Raw genomic sequence first — 23,592 nt, 5'->3', positions numbered from 1 at the left:
GTTTTTAACCGCTGCAGAACCGTCTCCGTGGCCTAGTGGTTAAGCGTCCGCCTACGGAGCTGGAGGTCGTGGGTTCAATCCCGGGCCGCGGCATACCGAAAGACGTTAAAAGTTGGTACAAGTAGCTCCCTTGCCTGGCGCTCGGCATTTAAAGAGTAGTGCTTGGAAAAGTGGTGTACTCAGTACTGGTTCAACCCAGGAAAGTTGTATCCCGTGTATCGGTGCTTTACACCGAGCACGTTAAAGAACCAAGAGGTCTCTTCGCAAAGAGCTAGGGTATCGCACCCGGATCTCTTGTATATTACTCTGTTTCTTTAAGTCTTCCAATGTCTGGATTTGACTGCGAATTGCTGTCACTTCTCTCTCATGTCACTAATGGCATTTAAAACACAATTTAAGTCGTGATGGCGTCACGGCGGGGTCAAGGCATAATGCAACCAATGGGCGCGGGCAGACCTTTATAAACTCAAATAAACATACATTTCAAGTGCTTCTATCAACAACAGTAAGACACAAATGTATAGCTGCGTCTGTTATTCATAGCTACAACCGTATCTTTAAGTACAACAACATTCTTAAACTACGCACGCACGAACGAATGAACGCATGTACATACACAATGGCATACTTTAGAACAGTAAAGGTTTAAGTGGTGTGTTCTGGTGCTCATATCAATCAAAATAAACGAAAACATAAAATACGTAAACAATTAATGCTTTCTTTTACCAGGTACTAAATAATATACATGAGCTTGTTCCAGATTTCGCATAATACATTTAAAGTAATACATGTATTTGACTTATAATACGTTGTAATAGTTTTCCATAAGATATGATAAGATACAAACTTTGAGGTAAAACTTAAAAGAGATTAGTTTCTTTCGTCTCTGGGGTACATATGTGGCAGGCCAGCTGATGTTGAAATGTTTCAAGAGTTTCCCGTCAATACGCGAATTACTGTGGCTTAAGGGTTTTTGACACCTAGCCACTTCAACCTCTAAATTATTTGTTGAGGGTTGTGTTTTGGCTTACGTTATATATTATAAACAGACGGACACTTAATTGAGTTGTTAAAAGAAAAAAGGCCCGAATAATAATTAACTGTGTTATATTTAACTGCTGCATTTATAATACTTAATTTGCACGGGTCTCTTTGTCTCCTCCGGGAAAACGAATAATTAGTCTTTATTATTGTATCGGCGATGTAAAGATCATCATCGAGTATGAAAGTGATTGAATATGAAGGCAATGCATTTCTTTCCGATTTAAAGGGTACTTGTCTATACATTACAGTATGTAAACACCGTTTTACACCGGCCGCTTTGACTATTTAAATTAAATCTATGTTATTTGTCACAATATCTGTGATTGGCTTGGTGTATTTCACATATCCAATCAAATAGGAGAACACAAACCCGATTCAGTTAGAAGGACAAAATGGTATCCTCCATGCAACATTTATCTTTCATTTAACGCATTGGTTTGCTAAAATCCAGTTTGCTTATTATTTAGATCATGGCGTGCATTAAAATAGTAACCAATGGACAAAGAAACTTCCTTAACGCAATCGAAGCATGCAATGGCTTAAATTTACAGTTTGTAAGGTATAGAAAACCGCGATTTGTCCCTAAAGCACCAACCAAAATATTCAAAGTTCGGGAACCAACTCCTCGTGACACGGAAGAAACTAAGCTCATGAGAACTTGGCAGGCACATTACAATACAGAGATGAAGTCATTACAGTATGTATTTTTGTCTGTAGTAGTACAGTGAGGTCTAAGAAATAGTCTGAATAATTGTATGTGGACAGTTGTTTTTTTAAATTGTAATGATAGGCAAACATAATAAATTATGATACTATGTAGTTCAGTTAAATATGACATAAAAGTTATGTGATTTAGACTGTTGGGAAACATCGTTTTAAGTTGATGGATCAAGAATGTTTCCTTATATAGGTCTTGATTATCTAAGGGAAGAAAGGAAAAATCTGACTAAATGAGCAGTTGTTATCTTGTGATCCAAAATGGATAGCAACATTTAATATAGGGTTGATTAAACAACTTTTGTAATCAAATCTTTATATGGCAAATCCTTAATGTACAATTGTTTTGTCACCATTTTGGGCCATTCATTCTGATTGGGACTCTGGGTAAAAGCATATTACCTTAATAAAACATATTATTATACAAATGAATATCCTATAACATGAGATTAATTTTTCTTTATTTTAGTTTATACTTTAAAAGTCATTGCCAGAGGATAAGAGAAAGGGAAAGGATAGAGGCCATAAAAACACCTTTTGAGAAGCGGTATGTGGACATCTGCAGAAAGAATGAAGAATGGAATAAAGAGGCTAAAATGATACGGTAAATAGGTTTTTATGTTTCATCATTCTGAACTCTTCTGTTTTTCCAAGAATAAAAGTAGAAGTATTCAATGTGATAGCTGTGATGTAATAAATGTTGTGAAAAGCCTTATACCTTGACCATTTAAACACAAAAAAAAACGCTTGAGATATTCAAATGAGACATGGTATATATATATATATATATATATACATGTTGCCAGAGACAATACATTCTGTAACTCTGGCCTTAATAGTTGTCAAATGACATACCCCTTTTTTGTTGTTGGCTTCAACTCCGTGGCTCTCCTGGTTTCTTTTCCTTCATTACCTGTCAAAAACTATATATATGGCGGTTTCGTGTGTGTCTGTGTGTCTGTCCAGGAGTGTCAGAACTGTACCATGTCCGGGCTGTATATTGACCATACCAGGGCTTGAATTTAACTTTTTTTTAAACTCGCAAGTTTTTGCGAGTGCTTAAATTTTCAACTCGCAAAACACTCACTTGCATTTTTTACGGGAAATTTTTGTGTTTGCTAGGCAAAATATATATTGAATGGAAAACAATGATTTAAGGTATAGTTTAGTTGATTTAATGAATTATCATGTAATTTTACATTAAACGATATCATCATAATATTATACATGTTGTATGTAACACTGACAGAACGTACTGATGAAGTCGGATCAAGCCTGAGTATTGGTCTGTGCAAAATATTTTGAAAATGTTCCTTTTGTCATCTGTGTTGATGGTCAATTTAATTTACCACTCCCTATTCCACTTCTAAACAGTTTAAACGGACATATTTTTTCATTTTGGCTTCTTTTTGGGAACTGATTTATCATCGCCATCAGCCATCAGTGATTTTAAATCAACACGCATAAAAAAACTTATCTTTTTGCTTGTCATCATTATACAAAGTGTGTCTCGATAGGATTATCGCTAAATACCGCCGCCAAAAATGGAAATGAAAAACCAGTGTACAAAACTTCAAAGTAACAAGTACTTGCAACATAGTAACAAGTACCTGCCTATGCGCATCAATTTCTGTATCTTTATCGGAAAACGAAAGTAGGCATCTCTAAATTAGAGTTCTACCTATTGTGCAGGAATTGATCGGCGATTCTGTTCATATCTATTTAAAGGGTTGCATATTTTCTGCACAATTTTGAACTCGCAAATTTTTGCGAGTGTCTTTAATTCAACTCGCATATTCCAATTTTGGCTCGCATTTTGCGAGTGTGCGAGTGCTAAATTCGAGCCCTGCATACATTATAGGTGGCGTGTCTGGCACCACACCCAGGTCTGTACCTCAAAGGTCAAGTAACTCAATGTCACACATAAAGGTTAAATTACAAAATGAGTACTGTTGAAAATACTTTTCTGGACTGAACCTTGTCTGGGCTGTACTTTTACCATGCATTGTTTCCAACATAATTTTTCACAATATATGTCTATATGGACAACTTTGAAAGTCTTCTCCTCAGAGTCTGCAGGACCGATTTAAAAATAACTTCACAGAAATGATCTTTAGGTGACCCTCTTTCAAATTACTTCACCTCATGTTGATTCGTAAAAAACTTTTCACTAGCTGTCCATATTGAAAACTTCTCTTCAGCAACCATTGACGGGATTTTAAAATAATTTCACAGAAATGTTCCTTAGGCTACCATATATCAAATTCCTTCAACCCATTGCGATTCATAAAAAACATTGCTGCCAGGACAGCTAGAGGCGTGGCTAATTCTATGTCTATATGGAAAACTTTAAAAAAAAATCTTCAGAAACCTTTGGCCGGAGCTCAAATATTAACATATAAATGTGACCAATTTATCAAAATTATTAATACATACAATTATTGAAGATATCAACTTAACTTTCAATAACTTATTTATTCGTGTAGTAACAATGTGCTCTTTTGTGAAAATTAATACATCTCCACCATTTATATAATAAAAGTTATGGCCCTTAGTGACTTTTTAAACAAAAACATATTTTTCATACTTTTTTACACCTGTTTAAAAAGGGAAGAATTAAAGTTTTACCTGCAGTGCACAGGCGGCAAGTCTCCAGTATGTTGATCTGATCAATAACTTTATAACCCTTTGTTCAGCCAGGTGAGCGATATAGGGCCATCTTGGCCCTCTTGTTTGTTTGAGCTCACACATGGATACATTACAAACACTATGGACAAAGGAATTACTGAATGTTTTATAAGGTCATATCCGGTTCTTAGCACGTCATCTGCAGGCTTTAAGGAAAATAAATATGATATTAATAAATTGTGAGTGTTTAACATATGACATGTATATATTCATATACAGGTTAGGACAATGGAAAGAGAAAGAAAAATGGCTTGAGGACAGGCATCTTGCTGTGGCGGAGCGAGAAGAGAGAGAGCGGGAGGAGACCAGAGAGATGGCCTTCCAGAGAGTTAGAGAAGCTCAGGTATTTATGCTGTAGTAATATTATAATTAAAGAGAATTTGGTGCAAATTGCTGCCTTTAAATGGATGTTTCCCCTAGCAAAGAAGGGGCCATTTTCACCATAAATTAATAATTTCCAACATGTAAAATGTCTGTGATGGTAGACTTAAAGAAACAATGTTTTTCTTGAAAAACAAGCAAGATCTTTGAAGGAGCAACTCAAACACAGTATTTTTTATATATATGAAAATTGTCTAACAATGAGTCGATTGTTCAGAACTTAGTTAAAGTTAACAACATGATTAACAACATCATTGTTAATTTTTAAATGTGAACTATTTTAAGATGTGTTCACAAGTTCTGATGAAACAGTTGGCTCAAATTTTATTAGAAGTACTGCATATGGTATGCAGTACTTCTAATAAAATTTGAGCCAACTTAGTTAAAGTTAACAATGTTGTTTATGTCATCGTTGTTAACTTTCTAATCGTGATTGCACTGGAAATTATTTGATGTGTATTTGTGTTAATTATTAACTATAACTAAGTTCTGAACAAATTGGCCCCATGTATATTCATAAAATTGCTGTTATATAATTTATTAAGCATGATTTTGCACTGTCCCAAAGTCAGATACATGCAGTGGACTTTTTTCATTGAATAGAATAAGAGGAAGTAAAAAATAAATGAATAAATATACACAGTCTTCTGTGACTGAGTCTTGGCTTCATAGTGTACAGAGTTGTGAAGAAGATTTATGTATTTGAACTATTAAACAGCGTTTTTTTCTCATAGGGATTTTTTTTTTCTTTGAATCACTTATTACAGTTTACATGTACAATTATTTGCTACCCATTATAATAATGGTTTAAGGTCAATTATTTTGCAATTTTACATCACACACAAACTCTAATACCTGCCATGTCCAAAGATGTAAGTCATAGCACAACAAATCAGAAACCAACATAATATAAAGTGAAAGTTTATTAAGCCAAATTGAAAAAGTCAGAAACATGCCTTGAAAAGTAAGAAACATACAAAATACAGTCATGTACAGGGCTTCTAAAATCAATAATTTGCCGGTCTGGACCGTTTTGACCATGCTGAACTGAATTCAGGAATAGAAAATGGTTAAATAATCGGTCTGAAATTTGTTCATTTTTAGCTCCACTGGCGGAAGGCCATGGAGCTTATGTCGTCACAGATTGTCCGTCGTGAGTGAGTGCGTGCTTGCGTGCGTGCGTGCGTGCGTAAACTTTTACTTTAAACGACATCTCCTCTGAAACTGATAAGCGGATTTTGACAAAACTTCACAGGAATGTTCCTTTGGTGGTCCTTTACCAAAATTGCTCAAATGGTTCCGGTCCATTGCACAATATGGCCGCCAGAGCTAAAAATAGCAAAATCTTTAAACGACATCTCCTCTGAAACGGTTCGGCAGATTTTGATGAAACTTGACAGTAATGTTCCTTGGGTGGTCCTTTATTAAAATGGTTCTGGTCCATTGCACAATATGGCCGCCACAGCTAAAAATAGCAAAATCTTTAAACGACATCTCCTCTGAAACGGATAGGCAGATTTTGATGAAACTTGACAGAATTGTTCCTTGGGTGGTCCTTAACCAAAATTGCTCAAATGGTTCCGGTCCGCTGCACAACATGGCTGCCAGGGCAAGAAAATAGAAAAACCTTTAAAGAACATCTTCTCAGAAACCGATGATCAGATTTTGATGAAACTTAACAGTAATGTTCCTTGGGTGGTCCTTTATTAAAATTGCTCAAATGGTTCTGGTCCATTGCACAATATGGCTGCCACAGCTAAAAATAGCAAAATCTTTAAACGACATCTCCTCTGAAACGGATAGGCAGATTTTGATGAAACTTGACAGAATTGTTTCTTAAGTGGTCCTTAACTAAAATTGCTCAAATGGTTCCGGTCCGCTGCACAACATGGCTGCCAGGGCAAAAAAATAGAAAAACCTTTAAAGAACATCTTCTCAGAAACCGATGATCAGATTTTGATGAAACTTAACAGTAATGATCCTTGGGTGGTCCTTTATTAAAATTGCTCAAATGGTTCTGGTCCATTGCACAATATGGCCGCCACAGCTAAAAATAGCAAAATCTTTAAACGACATCTCCTCTGAAACGGATAAGCAGATTTTGATGAAACTTGACAGAATTGTTCCTTGGGTGGTCCTTAACCAAAATTGCTCAAATGGTTCCGGTCCGCTGCACAACATGGCTGCCAGGGCAAAAAAATAGAAAAACCTTTAAAGAACATCTTCTCAGAAACCGATGATCAGATTTTGATGAAACTTAACAGAAATGTTCCTTGGATGGTCCTTTATCAAATTTACTTCAATGGTTTCAGTCCACTGCACAAGATGGCCCCCAGAGGTAAAAATAGAAAAACCTTTAAACGACTTCTCCTCAGAAACCGATGATCGTATTGCAATGAAACTTGACAGAAATGTTACTTGGGTAGTCCTTAACCAAAATAGCCCAAACAGTTCTGGTCTGCTGCACAACATGGGCACCAGAGCTAAGAATAGAAAAAAACGTTAAACTACATCTTCTCAGAAACCGATTATCAGATTTTGATGAAACTTTACATAAATGTTCATCGGGATGCCCTTTAACCAAAATTGCCCAAATGGTTCCGTTCCGCTGCACAACATGGCAGCCAGAGCTAAAAATAGGAAAAACCTTTACACCACTTCTCCTCAGAAACCGATGATCAGATTTTGATGAAACTTGACAGAAATGTTCCTTGGGTGGTCATTAACCAAAATTTGTTAAATGGTTCCAGTCCACTGCACACCATGGCTGCCAGAGCTAAAAAATAAAAAATAAACTTGTCGTCGAAACCGATGACCTCTTTTCGATAAAACTTGACAGAAATGTTTGTTTGGTGCTCCTTTACTCAAATTGCCCAAATCATTTCGGTCCACTGCACAACATGGCAGCCAGAGCTATTAAAGTAAATTTTTTTTTTAAATAACTTCTCCTCAAAAATTGATGATTGTATTTCTATGAAACTTGACGAAAATGTTCGTTAGGTGGTCTTTGCTTGAACCTTTTGGCCAGTGGAGCACAGGCACTGATGTGCCTCTTGTTTTCTGTTTTCGATCCAAAACAGCTTAATCAGTAAAAATTGTAATACACAAACCAGGTTTGTCATTTACACCCCAATATTGAATAAAAGTTACAAGATGACTCATGTTGTTTTATAAAATTACAGCCTTACTGTTCTGTTTACTTAAATACTAATTTGATTTTTTTTTGTTTTCAGGAAAGCCTTGACAATTACATTACAGAAGAGAATTTGGATGAAAAACTGGATGAAATTTTAGGAAAAGAAGTAGATTATGACTTTGCATTATACTTAGATGGTTCAAAAACAACAGTGCCTGATTCAAAGACCGAGGATAACCCTGGAAGTGGAAGTTCGCCATCATAAAATCTTGTACTATGTGTTTCATTCTGATATGAGTGCTAATGTTGGTTTTGTGTGGTTTTATATAAAATATTATGTAACATTCAGAGGGTTCTTATTTGAGTTTATCAATCGGATTAAAGTAAGTTTCTCTAAATGTTCTTAAAGAGAAGGTTTGAAAAATTGTCATAGCATTCGATGTGCTGAAACTCTTGTCCCTAGCTCAAGTGGGCAAGGTCGTTTAGAGTGGTCAAACCTCATTTTCTGATATATGTGTGTGGGCTGCAGGCCTTATAACAAAATCACGTTTTAAAATAACCCTACTTTTTGAAATAGTTGGACTCAACTAGTTGAATTGACTAGATAACAAGTAAGTGGTAACGCCCTAAGCTTTTAAGGTCAAGGTCGCATTTTGAGGTCAACAAGCATACCAAATATAATTCAGCAGACAAGCATATATTCATTTTATGAGCCACATCATGAGATTTAGGGCTTTCGGACATAATTATTACAGATGAAATATAATCATAAATAAAAAATGCCAAATATAAAAAAAAATTCTATTTATATTAACTTCCAAACTTCTTGCTTTTAAAGGATTGTCATTTGCATATCATTTTAGATATTTAGAATGTAACGCCATCTAGAGCTGTGTGTGCATACCATGTCCCTTCGGTTAGAATTCGCAGCACCTCGGGGCTAATTTAGAAGCTACCAGTGAGAATTTTGGTCAGTCATGCAAACATGTTTTTAAGTTAAGGTATTTGAACCTGACTGTATCATAATATGCCGAGTCAGTCTCCCAATCCAGAAAACAAATACATGTAGTCCTAATAAGGAATGACAGACTCCCCAATGCTTGCTATATGACCATTGAGTGTATATAAAGAGGGTAGGCTAAATATAGATCCACATGACTGCTTAAAATGGTATTATTGAGCAAAATTACAAACACTTCGGACAGCACTTTGGCCACTTTCAAAGAACAAAAGCTACACTAGAAAATAAGTATGTGAATGATGTGTAGCACTTGTTAACATTATTTTTTGTTCAAATAATTTTCCCGGGATAAATTTAGAGTTGTAATTGCATATTATTCTGTGTAGGTGCACCACCTCTGTAATATGTTGCTGGTGTTATGAAAATCTTCGGTATACAATCATACTCGCTTGAGCAGAACAGGGTAAGATTTTTATGATCACTTGATGTCTGTCATCTGTGTGTCACCAACTTTTGATTCTTTACACTCTCGTGGCCACAAATGGTCCAAAATCAATGAAACTTGTTTCTTTAAATGAGGTGAAGTTTAATTTTATGTCATGTGGGTTCAAAAAGTGGGTAAAATAAAAATATTGTAAATAAAATTCTAGAGGTCAAAATTTTAGCCCCAAAGCAATGAAACTTGGTAAGAATGATTGTCACTTTAACATCCTAGGTCAAGTCTGATCGATTACACGTTATGAGGAGTTGTAAACAACGTGACAATGTTAAATAAAACAACTTTCAAACACTAAAGGCTACAGTTTCAATGACTTAGTATATTTATCTCCATAACATGTAGATAAAAATTGATTTCGTGTCCAAAACTACAGGTTACTTGTTCAAATGAATAAAAAATATTTTTAAAAAGTAAGAGACCTCAATGTTGGTAAGAATTCAAGGAAACTGGGTTAGTTTGTTTGCATAAAATCTGGCTTAGAAAAGCCTTGTAAAGTTCAATGAAACCTGGCAAAAATGTTGTCTCCATAAAAGCTAGTTCACCTAAGGGACTATAGAAAGTGGGTCATGTTCAGTCAAGAGCTATGTCACTAGGTCAAATCAAAGAAAGAAAAACAATCTAAACATTAGGGGCCTTGATTTTGGCCTTCCAGATACAAGAATCTTATTAAATTAATTAATGAATGGACAACTTCACAGTAGCACTGCTGCAAACTGCAACTCATTGAATAATTACGCAAGTCACTATTTCTGCATTAATGAAACATCTACTTCTGGTCAACATTGAAGGGCAAGATTTAAGTTTAGCGATAGGCCCACTGTGGACAAGGCAAAATAGCCTGGCTTACGTATGAAGTAAATTAATATGTAGACGGAAGTATTTCTTCTCAAAAAGCCCCCACTTATTGATATATAGAACAATGAGGCAGCGTATTGCTCACATGGTATCGCTCACACTGATAAACATAAAATATACTGTCTGACCTAAACTTATAGTTCAACTGTTGTTAAAAAGTAAATAGTAATAATATAAAAATAACAGATATCATATAATTTCACTACAAACTGTGCCCGGGTTTCAACCAAAATCTTACTGCGCTGTATTGCTGTTTTTTTTTAGCAATTCTCATGTTAGAATTTTGAACATGAATTATAGCACCTGGTTGCAATGGCCAATGGATTTACTCGAAATCCACGCCAAATGATCCCGACAAGTTGCGATAACTTGAACGCGAGACCGTTTTAGGGCCAACGTTTCAAGAAAACCGTTTTGACGATTAAAAGGGATCAGTCAGTAAAAAATGGAGAAACTAATTAGAGCTTATTTAACAGTATATCTCTGTGTACCTTTTGTATTTTGAATTGAAAATTCTTATTTAATGTACTGATGAAAGAAAGTTTTAAACAATAATAGCGTTTTTATTGGTGAATAATTATTTGACAGCTGATCCCTGGCTCGTGCAAAATGGCGGAAATTCGAAAGTGGGATAAATTACTATCAACAAAAGATGTTTCCAATGAAAAACGGCTTACAGAAGCAGCACAAAACAGAAACATTAAAGAAATCGAACGTTTGCTTGATGCAGGAGTGTCACCGGATGCGTCTGAACTCAACAGACAGCTGTTTTATCAGTCCGAATATTACCTGACACCACTTCACCATGCTACACATCGCGGATACGATGATGTAGTTAACTTGCTTATTAAAAGAGGAGGTAGGTGTTTGCATAGTAGAATAATTGCCAATTTATTACACTTAACACTTAAATTAGCTAAAGAACACCTGGAAACATGTTTTTTATTACCATAAGTGACTTGTTTGCTGAAAAGAGAGAACGCCTGATCCAAACCTTGTCCTTCTAAAATGCCTTCCAGGCCTTTTAAGCCTGGACGGCATTCTGCTGCTTCTGCTTCTGCTTAGGTACGGTGCAGGGCCTGTTACGGCGTAGCACACCGGGTCATTTTAGAATGACTAGATCCAAACCCAACCAGAATTCGTGACATTTTTATCTCATGCTGTTATTTCACTTGTATACATTTTACAGACAAAATAACTATATTCAGGGTTCTCGCTGGCGATCGTCATTCAGGGCTCTCACTAGGCTGAAAATTTGGGAGAAGTGACTTCTCCCTTCAGTCAATTTAGGGAATAGTGGGGAGACTTTAGGGAGAAGTGATACTTTTTATAACACCTGATACAAAAACTATGCCATACCACACACCTCAGTTTATATTCACATTCAAATTGATTGCTATAACTATATAAAATGTTCATAAAATAATGTATGATTTTTGGCTCAGCAAAAGTGTATTTGTCAATGTCACATAGTTTATCTCCAAATAGCATCTAAAATGAACCAAAAAAATACATCTAAGGATTTGAAATGATCATAATGACCTCATAAATGAACTGTCAATAAAGTAGGGGGACGAATCTTGTTTTGGTACGTTCGGGTTAGGGTACGAATGTCACATTCAGCTGTGCTGTTATTTACTTGTTTCTGGCTAAATAATTTTAAATATGCTGACATTTAAGAACCAAATGACATTTAAATCAGTGTCCTTAATGAAAAATTTACCAATACATAATGAGAAGTTGAAAATTTAACTCGGAAAATTGTTCTGACAAAATGGCGATCTCGCCGATTTTTTTTGACATCGTAACTGTGACAGGAGAAAATTACTGTAAGTAAACTCTACAAAAAGCAAAAAAATAATATTTTTTTGTGTTTACAAATCATTTTTCATCATGAACATTTCACTAAAACCAATCAAATATTTGGTGATACGTCATGTTATTGATTTTCTTAGCGCCTACTTGCCGATGGCCCGAGATGGCTATGACCGTCTGCTTCAAAAGCAAAAATGTTTAAATGTCTTGCATTGTTTGTTCAATACATATATTAATTACTTTTTAACTTAAATTAATGCTTGACACGATATTTCATAATTATGTCTCCAATTCTATCTCATTTTAACAAACTTATATCATTTGATCAGGGTCTTCTGAATGTACATTCTGATTGGTTAACTTTCAATAGCTCCGCCTACTGGCGATGTTTTGGTAATTGGATGACACGGCCCAATTATCGGATTAGGAGATTACCAATTTGTATGAATGGCTTATTGTGATGTTTTGACTAATGGGACATTGGCCAAATACTCGCTGATTGACAGATTTACAATGTGCTAAAATTTTCGGCGAAGTCAATGTCGCTTTGATGATACAAATGGGCGAAGTCTGGGAATTTTAGGCGACCACTTCGCCCAAGTCGCCCCCTCGCGAGAGCCCTGGTAATTGCGCCATTTGCGACAAAATCACAAAAGTGGCGACAACTTTTCAAATTTTGCGAATTTATGGAGACAATGATTTTTTGAAAAATATTTTCTTTAAATGACGTAAGCGTCGCCAGTGTGGCCTGCATAATAATCAATTCTGTCACTGTAATAAATCAAGCACATATGCTAATCCAACAACAAATCCGATAATTAGTGCAAGCAGTCACGGTCCAGTCAACATCTTGTTAATTATTGCGGAAGTTTATTGGTTTCACGGATTAACAATGACATCCTTTATCTAATTTGTCTCTTATTTATAAAAACAATTTAAATCTTTCGCTCAACAGTTTTGTTGTTGTGTAATTAACGTGTTTGTTTTAAAAATGCAAATCATAAAATTTTAGATTGTAGGAAAGTCATGTGATATGCAATGCAATGACATTTGCACGCTAAAAATAGTTGTGCTTTCTGTTTTGAAGCAATTGGTAATTGCTATGAATGCCAAAAAGATTAACAGAAGTCATTTAGGTATGCTAACATATTAAATAAAGTTACATCCCATTTGATTAGGCTTCCGATAAGTTGGTTGGAGTAATGAGTAGACAAATTCTTATTAGGTTAGTATGGCCTAAGTTTGACAATGAATATTTCTTTGAGTTTCAATTTGTTTTAAGTTTATCTCATAATTTCATAATTGTATTTTTTAATTCTATGACACTATTGTATGCAGGCATTTTACAGAAATCAACATATTGATGTATGTCACATTTTTTGCAATATTTTCATTATTTTTTTATTTATATACTGGCCCATATATTTTGTCAATAGAAAATCAATTTGCTAATAACTTGTGTTTCATGAACAATAAAATATGTTTTTGCACGACGATGTGCAAATTAAATGCAATCTAAGGCCCTTAAAATGCTTATACCCCATGAGCTTTGCCCCCTCTGAACCCCCACAAGGGCGCTACCCTGGACCTGTAAGGGGGCCTTTTGCAGCCCCCTTTACCCCCAGCGAAAAAGTGGCGACAACTTTTTAAAACCCAGGGGGAACCCTGATATTATCATATGAATAAATTAAAAGGTGTTTTTGAAATACCACAATACCAAATTTGAAGCTTTAAAATAAACAAGATTCTAAACATTCTAATTAAGGTCATAGTTATGTTCAAATTTAATTACTTGATAACAAGATTTTCACCCAAGTGACCTACATGTAACAAATGTAAAGTTAATTTGCTTTAATTTTGATGTTATTAATGAATAGAAATCTAACAAATAATGAATGTATTAATTTATTTTATCAAAATTATTTTTAACTGACATTTATACCTGAACAAGCATTTTTGCAGATTTTGCTAATCGCCATGATTTCTCTTACCACGCATGATATAATTTTAATCTATTTTTCACTCTTCCCATCCATATAATTAAAGCATATTGCACACATTAATTAATTTCCATTATAATTCCCACATCAAGTCAACGATATACAGAACACTCAACATGTTAGACCCACTTTCCTCGCTCACTCCGAGGGATAAAGTCAATGATCACGGACTTCCTCCAAGGGTAAAACTGTTGCCCTTGCTAAAATCCCACTGAGTTCCTTTGAAAGACTGGTTTACGGCCAAGTTTAGTATCATGAATGATAGCGTTGAAAATCGTCCGATTTTATGACCCCGCGGCGGAACTCCGGGTCTAATCAGATAAGCAAGAAATCATTCTTGTTCAGAAGTTATTTGTTTTTATGCTTATTAGTATTGTTAATCGTAAAAGATTCTTACCAGCTTTTAATTTGTATTTGTGTCCGTAAACGCAAATTGAATATTGTCTTGACTTGTTAATAGTAAAATTGAATCATTGATATATTGCCACTATTAAATTGTATTGATCACCCTCCGAGGGCCTTAAAGTCAAACTCTAAGGAACGCAGACAGTCCATAAATTCATTATGTTGGCTGCGATAGCGAAAATCCGCAGACGGAAATGGAAAGTGGGTCTAACTTGTTGAGTGTACTGTACACGGCATTGCATATTGTTCATAAACAGTACTTGAGAGATTTAAGGCAGCTCTTTTTAATTTTCTGAAGGTTTTTCTTTGTTCCTGTCCTTATAAATGTAATTCAAGTCAGTTTTATTAAACTTGTACAAACTCAACCGGTGTACGTATATCACTTGGTTCGTACTCAAAACGTAGTTTGATCCCTGAAAATTATGCTTTGAAACTGAAACTCATGCTAATATCACCTTATTCACACTTGACTAAATTTTGAATGCCGTCATTAAACTTGTGTAAATGTGATTAAATATTATATTGAATACAACAAATTATTATATGATATTTATTATTGGTGGTTGAAAAAAGCCAGTGACATTTAAGGGAATTTTCCACACGAAAACAAGGCAAGAAGGCCCTTTAACCATGAGCTGTTTGTCAGACCCCAGTCACTTTCAGTCCTGATTTTCCGAAAATCTTTAGCAACATATATAAAAAATCAGATTACAAATTTTGAGCGTACAATTTGTATGGTCAAAAGTTTTTATGTCCAGTTTCTACAAGGATATAAAGGCATTGCCATGTGATAAGTGCAAAGATCTAAGTCCAACATACTTTTTTGTCTAAATTAAAATCCTTGAACAGTGCTTAAGGTTTGTTGAACTTGATAGTCTCTCTAGTAGGATGTTTAACAAGAAAGCCGTAAACCATCTTTCTCGAGTATGTGAAAATCTTGCTTATTTGGAATCACCCACAGTCATAGTTCCCTAGATGTACTCACCACCCCAGCAGGACAAACATGTATTATAATTATATATCTTTCTTAGACTGTTCTGATCTTGGTCAATTGTATTATTCATTAAAACAGAATGACGTCAGTAAGAAATTTTAAAGATGCACTCTTACTCCCAATTTATAAGATTTACCACAATTATTGCAATTGTTTTAATATACCCCAAAACTTGAATAAATGTTGAAAACAATGGTTCTTATGAAGGATACTTAGTTTGATTTGAATGAAAGCTGTAGAAAACATTGTATTTCTACCTTATGAGACGATAGTAGTTCACTGTCAATCTTTTAGCACTCACCAGTCAGTTATTATTTGTGCGTTTTCAGCTATTAAATACACGGTTACAATTTTTTTATCAGAAATTTATATTTTCCATACATGCACTATTTTGTAAGTCGTTAAACGTTTATCACTTAAAATTTATGTTTGTTATACATGTGTATGTAATGATTTTGAATAAAAGTGTCATTTTTTTTATACATCAAAAGTCATATACCAGTACATGTGTATCTAATATTCTTTTTTACAGCCAATGTGAATGCCTGTGATCGTTTTGATGTTTGTCCACTCCACACAGCGGCAGAATTGGGGCATGAAGAGTGCCTGGTTCATCTATTGGATGGTGGCGCTGACTGTAACAGCAGTACCAAGTTCTCGAAACATGGATCTTACACAGGTACACATTATGTATAAATTCTTTAATACAATAATTGTAACACATATATCCAAAGGGGTTGGATTTATTTCAGAATTCTTATTTTAGATGATTTTTCCGATGCTGGAGTTAAATATACAATGTATTTGGAATCTATTCTGACAGGTTAGATCCTGAGTAGGCATTGATAATTTCAAGACATTGTGTACTTTCAGATAATGCCATTTTTCATAAAGCAATTATATTTCAATCTTCCTATTACATTTTTTCAGCTGTGCCTCACGCAGGCGGGACCACACCCTTGCACTTAGCAGCTTTTAATAACCACATTGGTTGTGTTAAACAACTCATCTGGAATGGGGCTGACTACAACGCTGTGGATGAACGGGGAAGGACCAGCCTCTACCTAGCTGCTGAGCAGGGCTACAGTGATTGTGTGCATGCTCATCTTGATAACGCAATATGGAAAGATATCTTATCGTTGCCGGAAAAGTTTACAGGTAGCATAATGTTAGATCTATAAGGTTTTAAGCTAATTTAACGTCTTTGTTTTGCTAAACATGGTCATGGTATTATACCATGACTTTGTTTGGCAAAACAGAATACTGTCACAGGTGTTAACAGTAGAAGCAGTTATGGATTGAAGTGTCACAAAATCTTTTACCTGATGTTCCAGATAAATTGCCTTTTTCTTTTTCATGTCTTTTCCTCAAGCCGCTATACTAATCAGGGATGATAAAATTCCGGATTAATCCGGAATTCCGGATTTAAGGCCTCACGGATCGATTTTGAGATTAATGTAAATCCGTTAAGTTTTTTGCTAGGGGGGAGGGGTACAGGGAGCGATTCGAGCTCAGTTCGAACAATGTGGGAACGAAAGGTGAGTTTTCCGGAAGTGTAAAGCCGGAAATTAACGAACCTAATTACATCTTGGCAATCGAGCTATATGACTGGTTAAGATAGCATCCGGTGATTACGGAAATTACCGATGGGACTAGAAGACAGTATCCGGATCCGGATATGACAGACGACGAAGACGAATAAACGGGTATTGGAAAATTGGAAAAAAATCAACCACCACCAACTTCTAAAAACATTGATTCGTCGATTTCAAGGGTATATTTGCCATTTATTTTTAAGAGAAATTCCCGAAACGTTTCTTTTTAAGTTAATAGAAATTGATCAAACTGAGAATGAATTTTGCGCATGTACTGATGTAGCATTATTTCGGACATCCCGATTCGGATTGTGTCATAATAATCGATTTTTATTTTACAAATTTTATTTGGCCGATTGAAGTTTACGCTGTAAACCGTTTCTTTATTATTCTCATAATGTTTGAAGCATTGTTGACCGTAATGGGAGGTTCAAATGAAAATTGGTTTGGTTCAAATTTAAAAAAAAAATGAATAAATATTTTGTAGTAGTAATATATATAACGTAGAGGCAGTCATTTTATTTTCTATTTGAGACAGTTCAACAAAACTTCTTGAGGACCCAGTTTGAGTGAGATTTAAATTCTATTGTTGTAATTTGTATTTTGAGGTATGTTTACCTGTATGGTTACAAAAGTCAAGGATGAACAGACACCTCAGCCAGTGCATCCAGTTGTTCCTGTCAATGACTGACAATTCAATCCAGAGGCCATGATACTTGGATTTATGGCTGAACATGCTCCCTGGCACAACTGTAGTGTGTCTTACTTAAGACACTTGCCAAAGATACAAAAGCTCTCAGCGAATTAAAATTCAAAGGTGTACAGCATCATACAAGATGACTTACGTAGTGGCTAGCCATTTCAATGATGAACATGTGGAGGAGTTAATGGATCTCGGTTTTGTTTCAACTAAAAGTTGCAGCTATTTTTCTGGCATAGAGAAAGAAAAAGTGTTGAGACATTTGGCCTCCTTAAAAATCACAAGGGCTGATTCTGAATCAATTTTCATAGAATTTGAAAGCCTGTTTGAGAGACTTGAACTGCTGTGGGACAATCTAGTTTGTGTGCTACTGGACTCATGTAACACCATGAGGGGAAAAAATCTGGCTTGGGGACCAGAATACGTCAAAGTCCACCATGTCCACAACGGCTACGCTGCCAAAGCATTTAAGTCCCGTTTGGATAGTACTTGTAATAATATATATAATAATTAATAACATTCTATTCTCATCAAATGTGCAGAAAATGGAATAAATACTCTTATGATACATAAAAATTGAATAAATAACACTTACAATAAACATTTGCAAGCATGATAATTGATATGTTGTTCATTATTATAAATCAAACATCCCACAGTGTAGACTGTTCATACACAGGCATTTGATCATAGCCAGTTGAGTTTTATGGGAAGTGGACAACTGAACCAAAATGTCAGGTACATGTCTAATGCCTGTGACTTCAGGTAAAAAATGAGTAAATTTAACTTTGTTTAAAGACAACTGTGTTAAACTTCACTGCTAAGATTCCTGATAATTGTTCTGATTGTGGATGTCTCGTGTTGAACATAATTTTATCTACCAAACCGAAAGATGTACTTCTTGAACACTATTCTAAGGCATAAAAGGGTATTAGAATCCCTGAAATACGAAAAGCTTCGGGGGGCTTTGCCCCCCTTGTCCCCCACCAGGGCTTTGCCCTGGACCCATCGGGGGCCTTGAGCGGCCCCCTGAACCCCACGCAGACATTTTCAGGATTGGCAACTTGGCTCTGTTATCATCCCTGACTAATACTTGAAATGTGGCTACGATTTATGCAAGAAAAAAAGTTTAACCATAAGGCATTGTGTGTTCTGTATCATTATTCTGTTTGTGTTTTGTTTTTGAAGAAAATTGAGTTATTGTCATAGCCTTTGTGACATTGTCGGCATCAGTGTCATAGAACACAAAATATTCGCATGAAACTTTCAACACATGTAAAAACTGCTAACAATTTACACCCTTCTATCATGGCCTGTTACTCTGGCTTTAATAATTCTCAAGTTGTGTCCCTTGGTATATTGAAGAAGTCCTGCAAAAATGTTGAAATGCAAGTTGGCCAAAATATATTTACTGACCAGATAATCACATGAAACTTATTTACATAATACTAGTGACTCACTGTGCTCATGCATGGAAGAGCCCATATCTCTGGGTTTATCTCTCCAGTTGTTAAAATTGTCTGACACATCCCCGCCCCCCTCGGCGAGCGTTGATTTCAGTTTTGTAAAATTTGGCTGTTATTTAATCACTTTTGTCCTTGTTTCTGCATCAATGTTTAATAACGAACAATTATAAACTTTTCAGGCAACACCCCATTGCACGAGTGTGTAAAAAAGAACATGCTGGACTGTATAGAGAAGCTCCTAGAAAGGGGTTCCGATGTTAACCATCTGAACCATTTGGGACTTTCCCCTCTACACCTTTCAGTAATGGCTGGTGAAAACTACCAGCTGGACACTGTCAAACTTCTCATCACAAAGGGATACAAGCCCAATGTTAACCTGTGTGAGAAAAAATGTAAGAACATGATTATTTCCTTCAGTTAATATTAATTGACATTGCTCTCACTTAAAAATAAAAACTGTGATTACCCTGGAAAAGTTTTGAAAAAGTTGTCAGATGTGTCTGGGGTGGTATTCAATATCAAACTTAAGTCAATCTTATGGTCATTAATCAATGACTTCATTCACTGTTTTGGTGTGTTATTTATACCGAGAAATCGGTTCAGCCACGTCGTTCTTGGATTCAAATAAGACCAATATTGAATACCAACCCTGGCCTTCTGTTTTGCATGTAAAATCTCTAAGATTTACTTAAAAGATGGAGGCTTACTTATGTGCCTGGTTTGACTAGTAAGCATTTATATTTCTGTTTATAGCCATACATGTATATTTTGTATTGTATTTCTTGAAGTATTTCTCTTCCTGCTGTTAGAAAGTATTGTGTCAGATCAGAGTGCTAATGTAAGACAGACACTTTATTCTAAAAAAAATAATCCTGAATTTCTTAATGGTCAAAACATGTGTTTTACCAACTAATCGTAATATTTCCTTGTTTCAGGTTCATTTACCCCTCTGCATTATGCATGCTTTACTGACACAGTCAGCCAAGAGAGACGGCCGGAGCTAGCAGAGCTACTTCTTGCATATGGTGCTGACCACAATATCCGAAACAAACGAGGTTTCTGTTTGATAGTGAGTGAGCTTAGAGGTGGACATAGCGACAGAACAATTCTTAGTGCAATATACAGATGTGTTATTCACCTTCCAAGCCTGGACGTTTTAGGCCATGCTAATCTTGTGGTTGGCCAGGGTATACCTCCCCCTCCCCGTCAAATAGGGGACGGAGGGGGTGGAGGAGGGGACATGGATGATGGGGAGGGGGACTCCCTGCTTATGAGGGGTGGGTTGGCAGGGGCAGGGATTTTCGGGGGTATGGGACACGCTGGGAATATCCAAGATCTACGGCAGCATCACTTGACATTGGCCAGACACTGGGCAGAAAATCAACGTGAGAAATTAAATTGGTACAGACAGTTGTTACAAGGACCAAGAACATTACAGCATTACTGTAGGTGTGTTATAAGGGAGTGCATTGGCGCTAAAAAACTTGTGAAAGTTCCGGAGTTACCTCTTCCATTGACAATGAAAGAGTTTCTTCTTTTACAGCACGGGTAGTGTTGCTTCTGCTTATAAATGATTAAATTGTTATCATAACCCTATAAACCATGGTTTATAGGTATGTTGTTATCATGGGTTTTGGTTCAAAGATTTCTTGATATTTTGTTTATGTAGACGTTGTTTTGTGTTAATGTTAATGTGTTATGTCTCTATATATATAGTAATATAATTATATATTTACAATGTACACAATTTAAAATAATTGTTATAGACAGTTTCTATGATAGTGAAATCAAGGACCTATAAACCACATCAGTCCGTGGTGAAATACAAGTATTTTCTTTTCAGTTTGTTTTTTATCCCAGATTTATAGCTGTTGCTGGATGAAAATTTGTTTTGAATGAAATGAAGAAAATCAAAATAAAGAACATAAATCAGATTCATTATTCAAAAACATTATTCTGAAAAACATTTAAGCAAGTTTCATTTTTGAAGAATATCAATAGAGGTGTTGTCGTTATTTATTTGTCGTCTGCTGAGGGTTAAAACAATAAGTCTTACATCGGAAACCATTTTTAAGTTAATGGAAAACACTGGCCCCTGCTATACATGTTGCTTAAAGCTCATTGTTTAACACTGATTATCAGTAACGATAACAATAATTGAAACAAAACAAGCAATTTGTGTCTGAATTACCACCCTTCACGCACTGAACATCAAGCTTTGTAATTCAGGGAAAAATCATTTTATATGGTTTTAAGGTGGAAACACGGACCTATAAATGGTTTTGAAATAAGTTTCAGAAATTCTTTAACACAGACTTTGTTTTAGGAAAAAAATCCGGATACTACTTATTTATATTAGTACATTCGAAACCCGTTGACTAGATATCCCAGGGACCGGTAAAAATACTTCGAGTCTCGCGAATGTCGAGCCAATCGGGAATTATTACATGGTGTAAAAAAATCGGTCTTTTACATCAAGTTCGAGCCAACGGGGAAATCGAGCCAAGCGATATGGAGCCAACAGGTTTCGACTGTATACTGATTTTTAACCAGGTTTTCACAAAGTGAAACCTGGTTATTAGAATGGCGAACGTCGTTGTTGGGCTGCCGCGGGCGGGCGGGCGGCCGGGCGGCGTCAAACTCACCTATGAAACTGAATAACTTTAGTAACAGTTGACATATCTTGACCAAACTTGGTCTATAGAAAGAGTTGATAGGTACCTTTCATGGGATTGCGTTTAGGGTCCCTAGGGTCAAGGTCAAGGTCACTGTTACTAAAAATATAAAAACGTTTGAAACTGAATAACTTTAGTTAGGGATGACATATCTTGACTAAAATTGGTCTATAGGAAGAGTTTATGGAGACCTTTCATGGGATTGAGTTTGGGGTCCCTAGGGTCAAGGTCAAGGTCACTGTTACTAAAAATAGAAAAGCGGTTGAAACTGAATAACTTGAGTTAGGGATGACATATCTTGACTAAACTTGGTCAATAGGAAGAGTTTATGGAGACCTTTCATGGGATTGTGTTTGGGGTCCCTAGGGTCAAGGTCACTATTACTAAAATAGAAAAACAGTTGAAACTGAATAACTTTAGTTAGGGTTGACATATCTTGACCTAACTTGGTCAATAGGGAGAGTTTATGGAGACCTTTCATGGGATTGCATTTGGGGTCTCTAGGTTCAAGGTCAAGTTGACTGTTTTTAAAAATAGAAAAACAGTTGAAACTGAATAACTTTAGTAAGGGTTGACATATCTTGCTCAAACTTGGTCTATAGAAATGGTTTATGGGTACCTTTCATGAGACTGCGATTTGGGTCCCTAGGTTCAAGGTCAAGGTCACTGTTACTAAAAATTAAAAAAAGGTTGAAACAAAATAACTTTAGTTAGGGATGACATATCTTGACTAAACTTGGTCTATAGGAAGAGTTTATGGAGACCTTTCATGGGATCGCGTTTGGGGTCCCTAGGTTCAAGGTCAAGTTGACTGTTTTTAAAAATAGAAAAACAGTTTAAACTGAATAACTTAAGTAAGGGTTGATATATCTTGCTCAAACTTGGGCTATAGAAAGAGTTTATGGGTACCTTTCATGGGACTGCGATTGGGGTCCTTAGGTTCAAGGTCAAGGTCACTGTTGCTAAAAATAGAAAAACGGTTGAAACAAAATAACTTTAGTTAGGGATGACATATCTTGACTAAACTTGGTATATAGGAAGAGTTTATAGATACCTTTCATGGGATTGCGTTTGGGGTCCCTAGGGTCAAGGTCAAGGTCACTGTTACTAAAAATAGAAAAAAAACAGTTGAAACTGAATAACTTTAGTTAGGGTTGACATATCTTGACCAAACTTGGTCTATAGGAAGAGTTTATAGATACCTTTCATGGGATTGCGTTTTGGGTCCCTAGGGTCAAGGTCAAGGTCACTGTTACTATAAATAGAAAAAACAGTTGAAACTGAATAACTTTAGTTAGGGTTGACATATCTTGACCAAACTTGGTCTATAGGAAGAGTTTATAGATACCTTTCATGGGATTGCGTTTTGGGTCCCTAGGGTCAAGGTCAAGGTCACTGTTACTAAAAATAGAAAAAACAGTTGAAACTGAATAACTTTAGTTAGGGTTGACATATCTTGACCAAACTTGGTCTATAGGAAGAGTTTATAGATACCTTTCATGGGATTGCGTAAGGGGGTCGCTAGTTTCAAGGTCAAGGTCACTGTTACTAAAAATAGAAAAACAGTTGAAACTGAATTACTTTAGTTAGGGTTGACATATCTTGACCAAACTTGGTCTATAGGGAGAGTTTATGGATACCTTTCATGGGATTGCATTTGG

The 23,592-nt window shown here is 35.8% G+C and overlaps 2 protein-coding genes across 2 annotated transcripts; both read left to right on the top strand.

Annotated features, from left to right (window-relative positions):
- Positions 1–1,413: 1,413 nt before the first annotated feature.
- On the top strand, positions 1,414–8,314 carry LOC128211077 (probable 28S ribosomal protein S26, mitochondrial). Its single transcript, XM_052915484.1, has 4 exons — positions 1,414–1,741; positions 2,231–2,365; positions 4,669–4,792; positions 8,064–8,314. The coding sequence occupies exons 1-4, from the start codon at positions 1,515–1,517 to the stop codon at positions 8,229–8,231; spliced, it is 654 nt and encodes a 217-aa protein (XP_052771444.1). The 5' UTR covers positions 1,414–1,514; the 3' UTR covers positions 8,232–8,314.
- A 2,310-nt stretch (positions 8,315–10,624) lies between these two features.
- On the top strand, positions 10,625–21,190 carry LOC128210350 (serine/threonine-protein phosphatase 6 regulatory ankyrin repeat subunit C-like). Its single transcript, XM_052914642.1, has 6 exons — positions 10,625–11,140; positions 16,028–16,174; positions 16,426–16,653; positions 19,436–19,648; positions 20,192–20,433; positions 20,512–21,190. Exons 1-6 carry the CDS (start codon positions 10,891–10,893, stop codon positions 20,806–20,808), a joined length of 1,377 nt encoding a protein of 458 aa, XP_052770602.1. The 5' UTR covers positions 10,625–10,890; the 3' UTR covers positions 20,809–21,190.
- Positions 21,191–23,592: the final 2,402 nt, after the last annotated feature.

Source organism: Mya arenaria, chromosome 12 (genome assembly GCF_026914265.1).
Source record: "Mya arenaria isolate MELC-2E11 chromosome 12, ASM2691426v1".
In the NCBI taxonomy this organism is placed as follows: domain Eukaryota; kingdom Metazoa; phylum Mollusca; class Bivalvia; order Myida; family Myidae; genus Mya; species Mya arenaria.
This window is presented reverse-complemented; position numbering and strand designations above follow the sequence as displayed.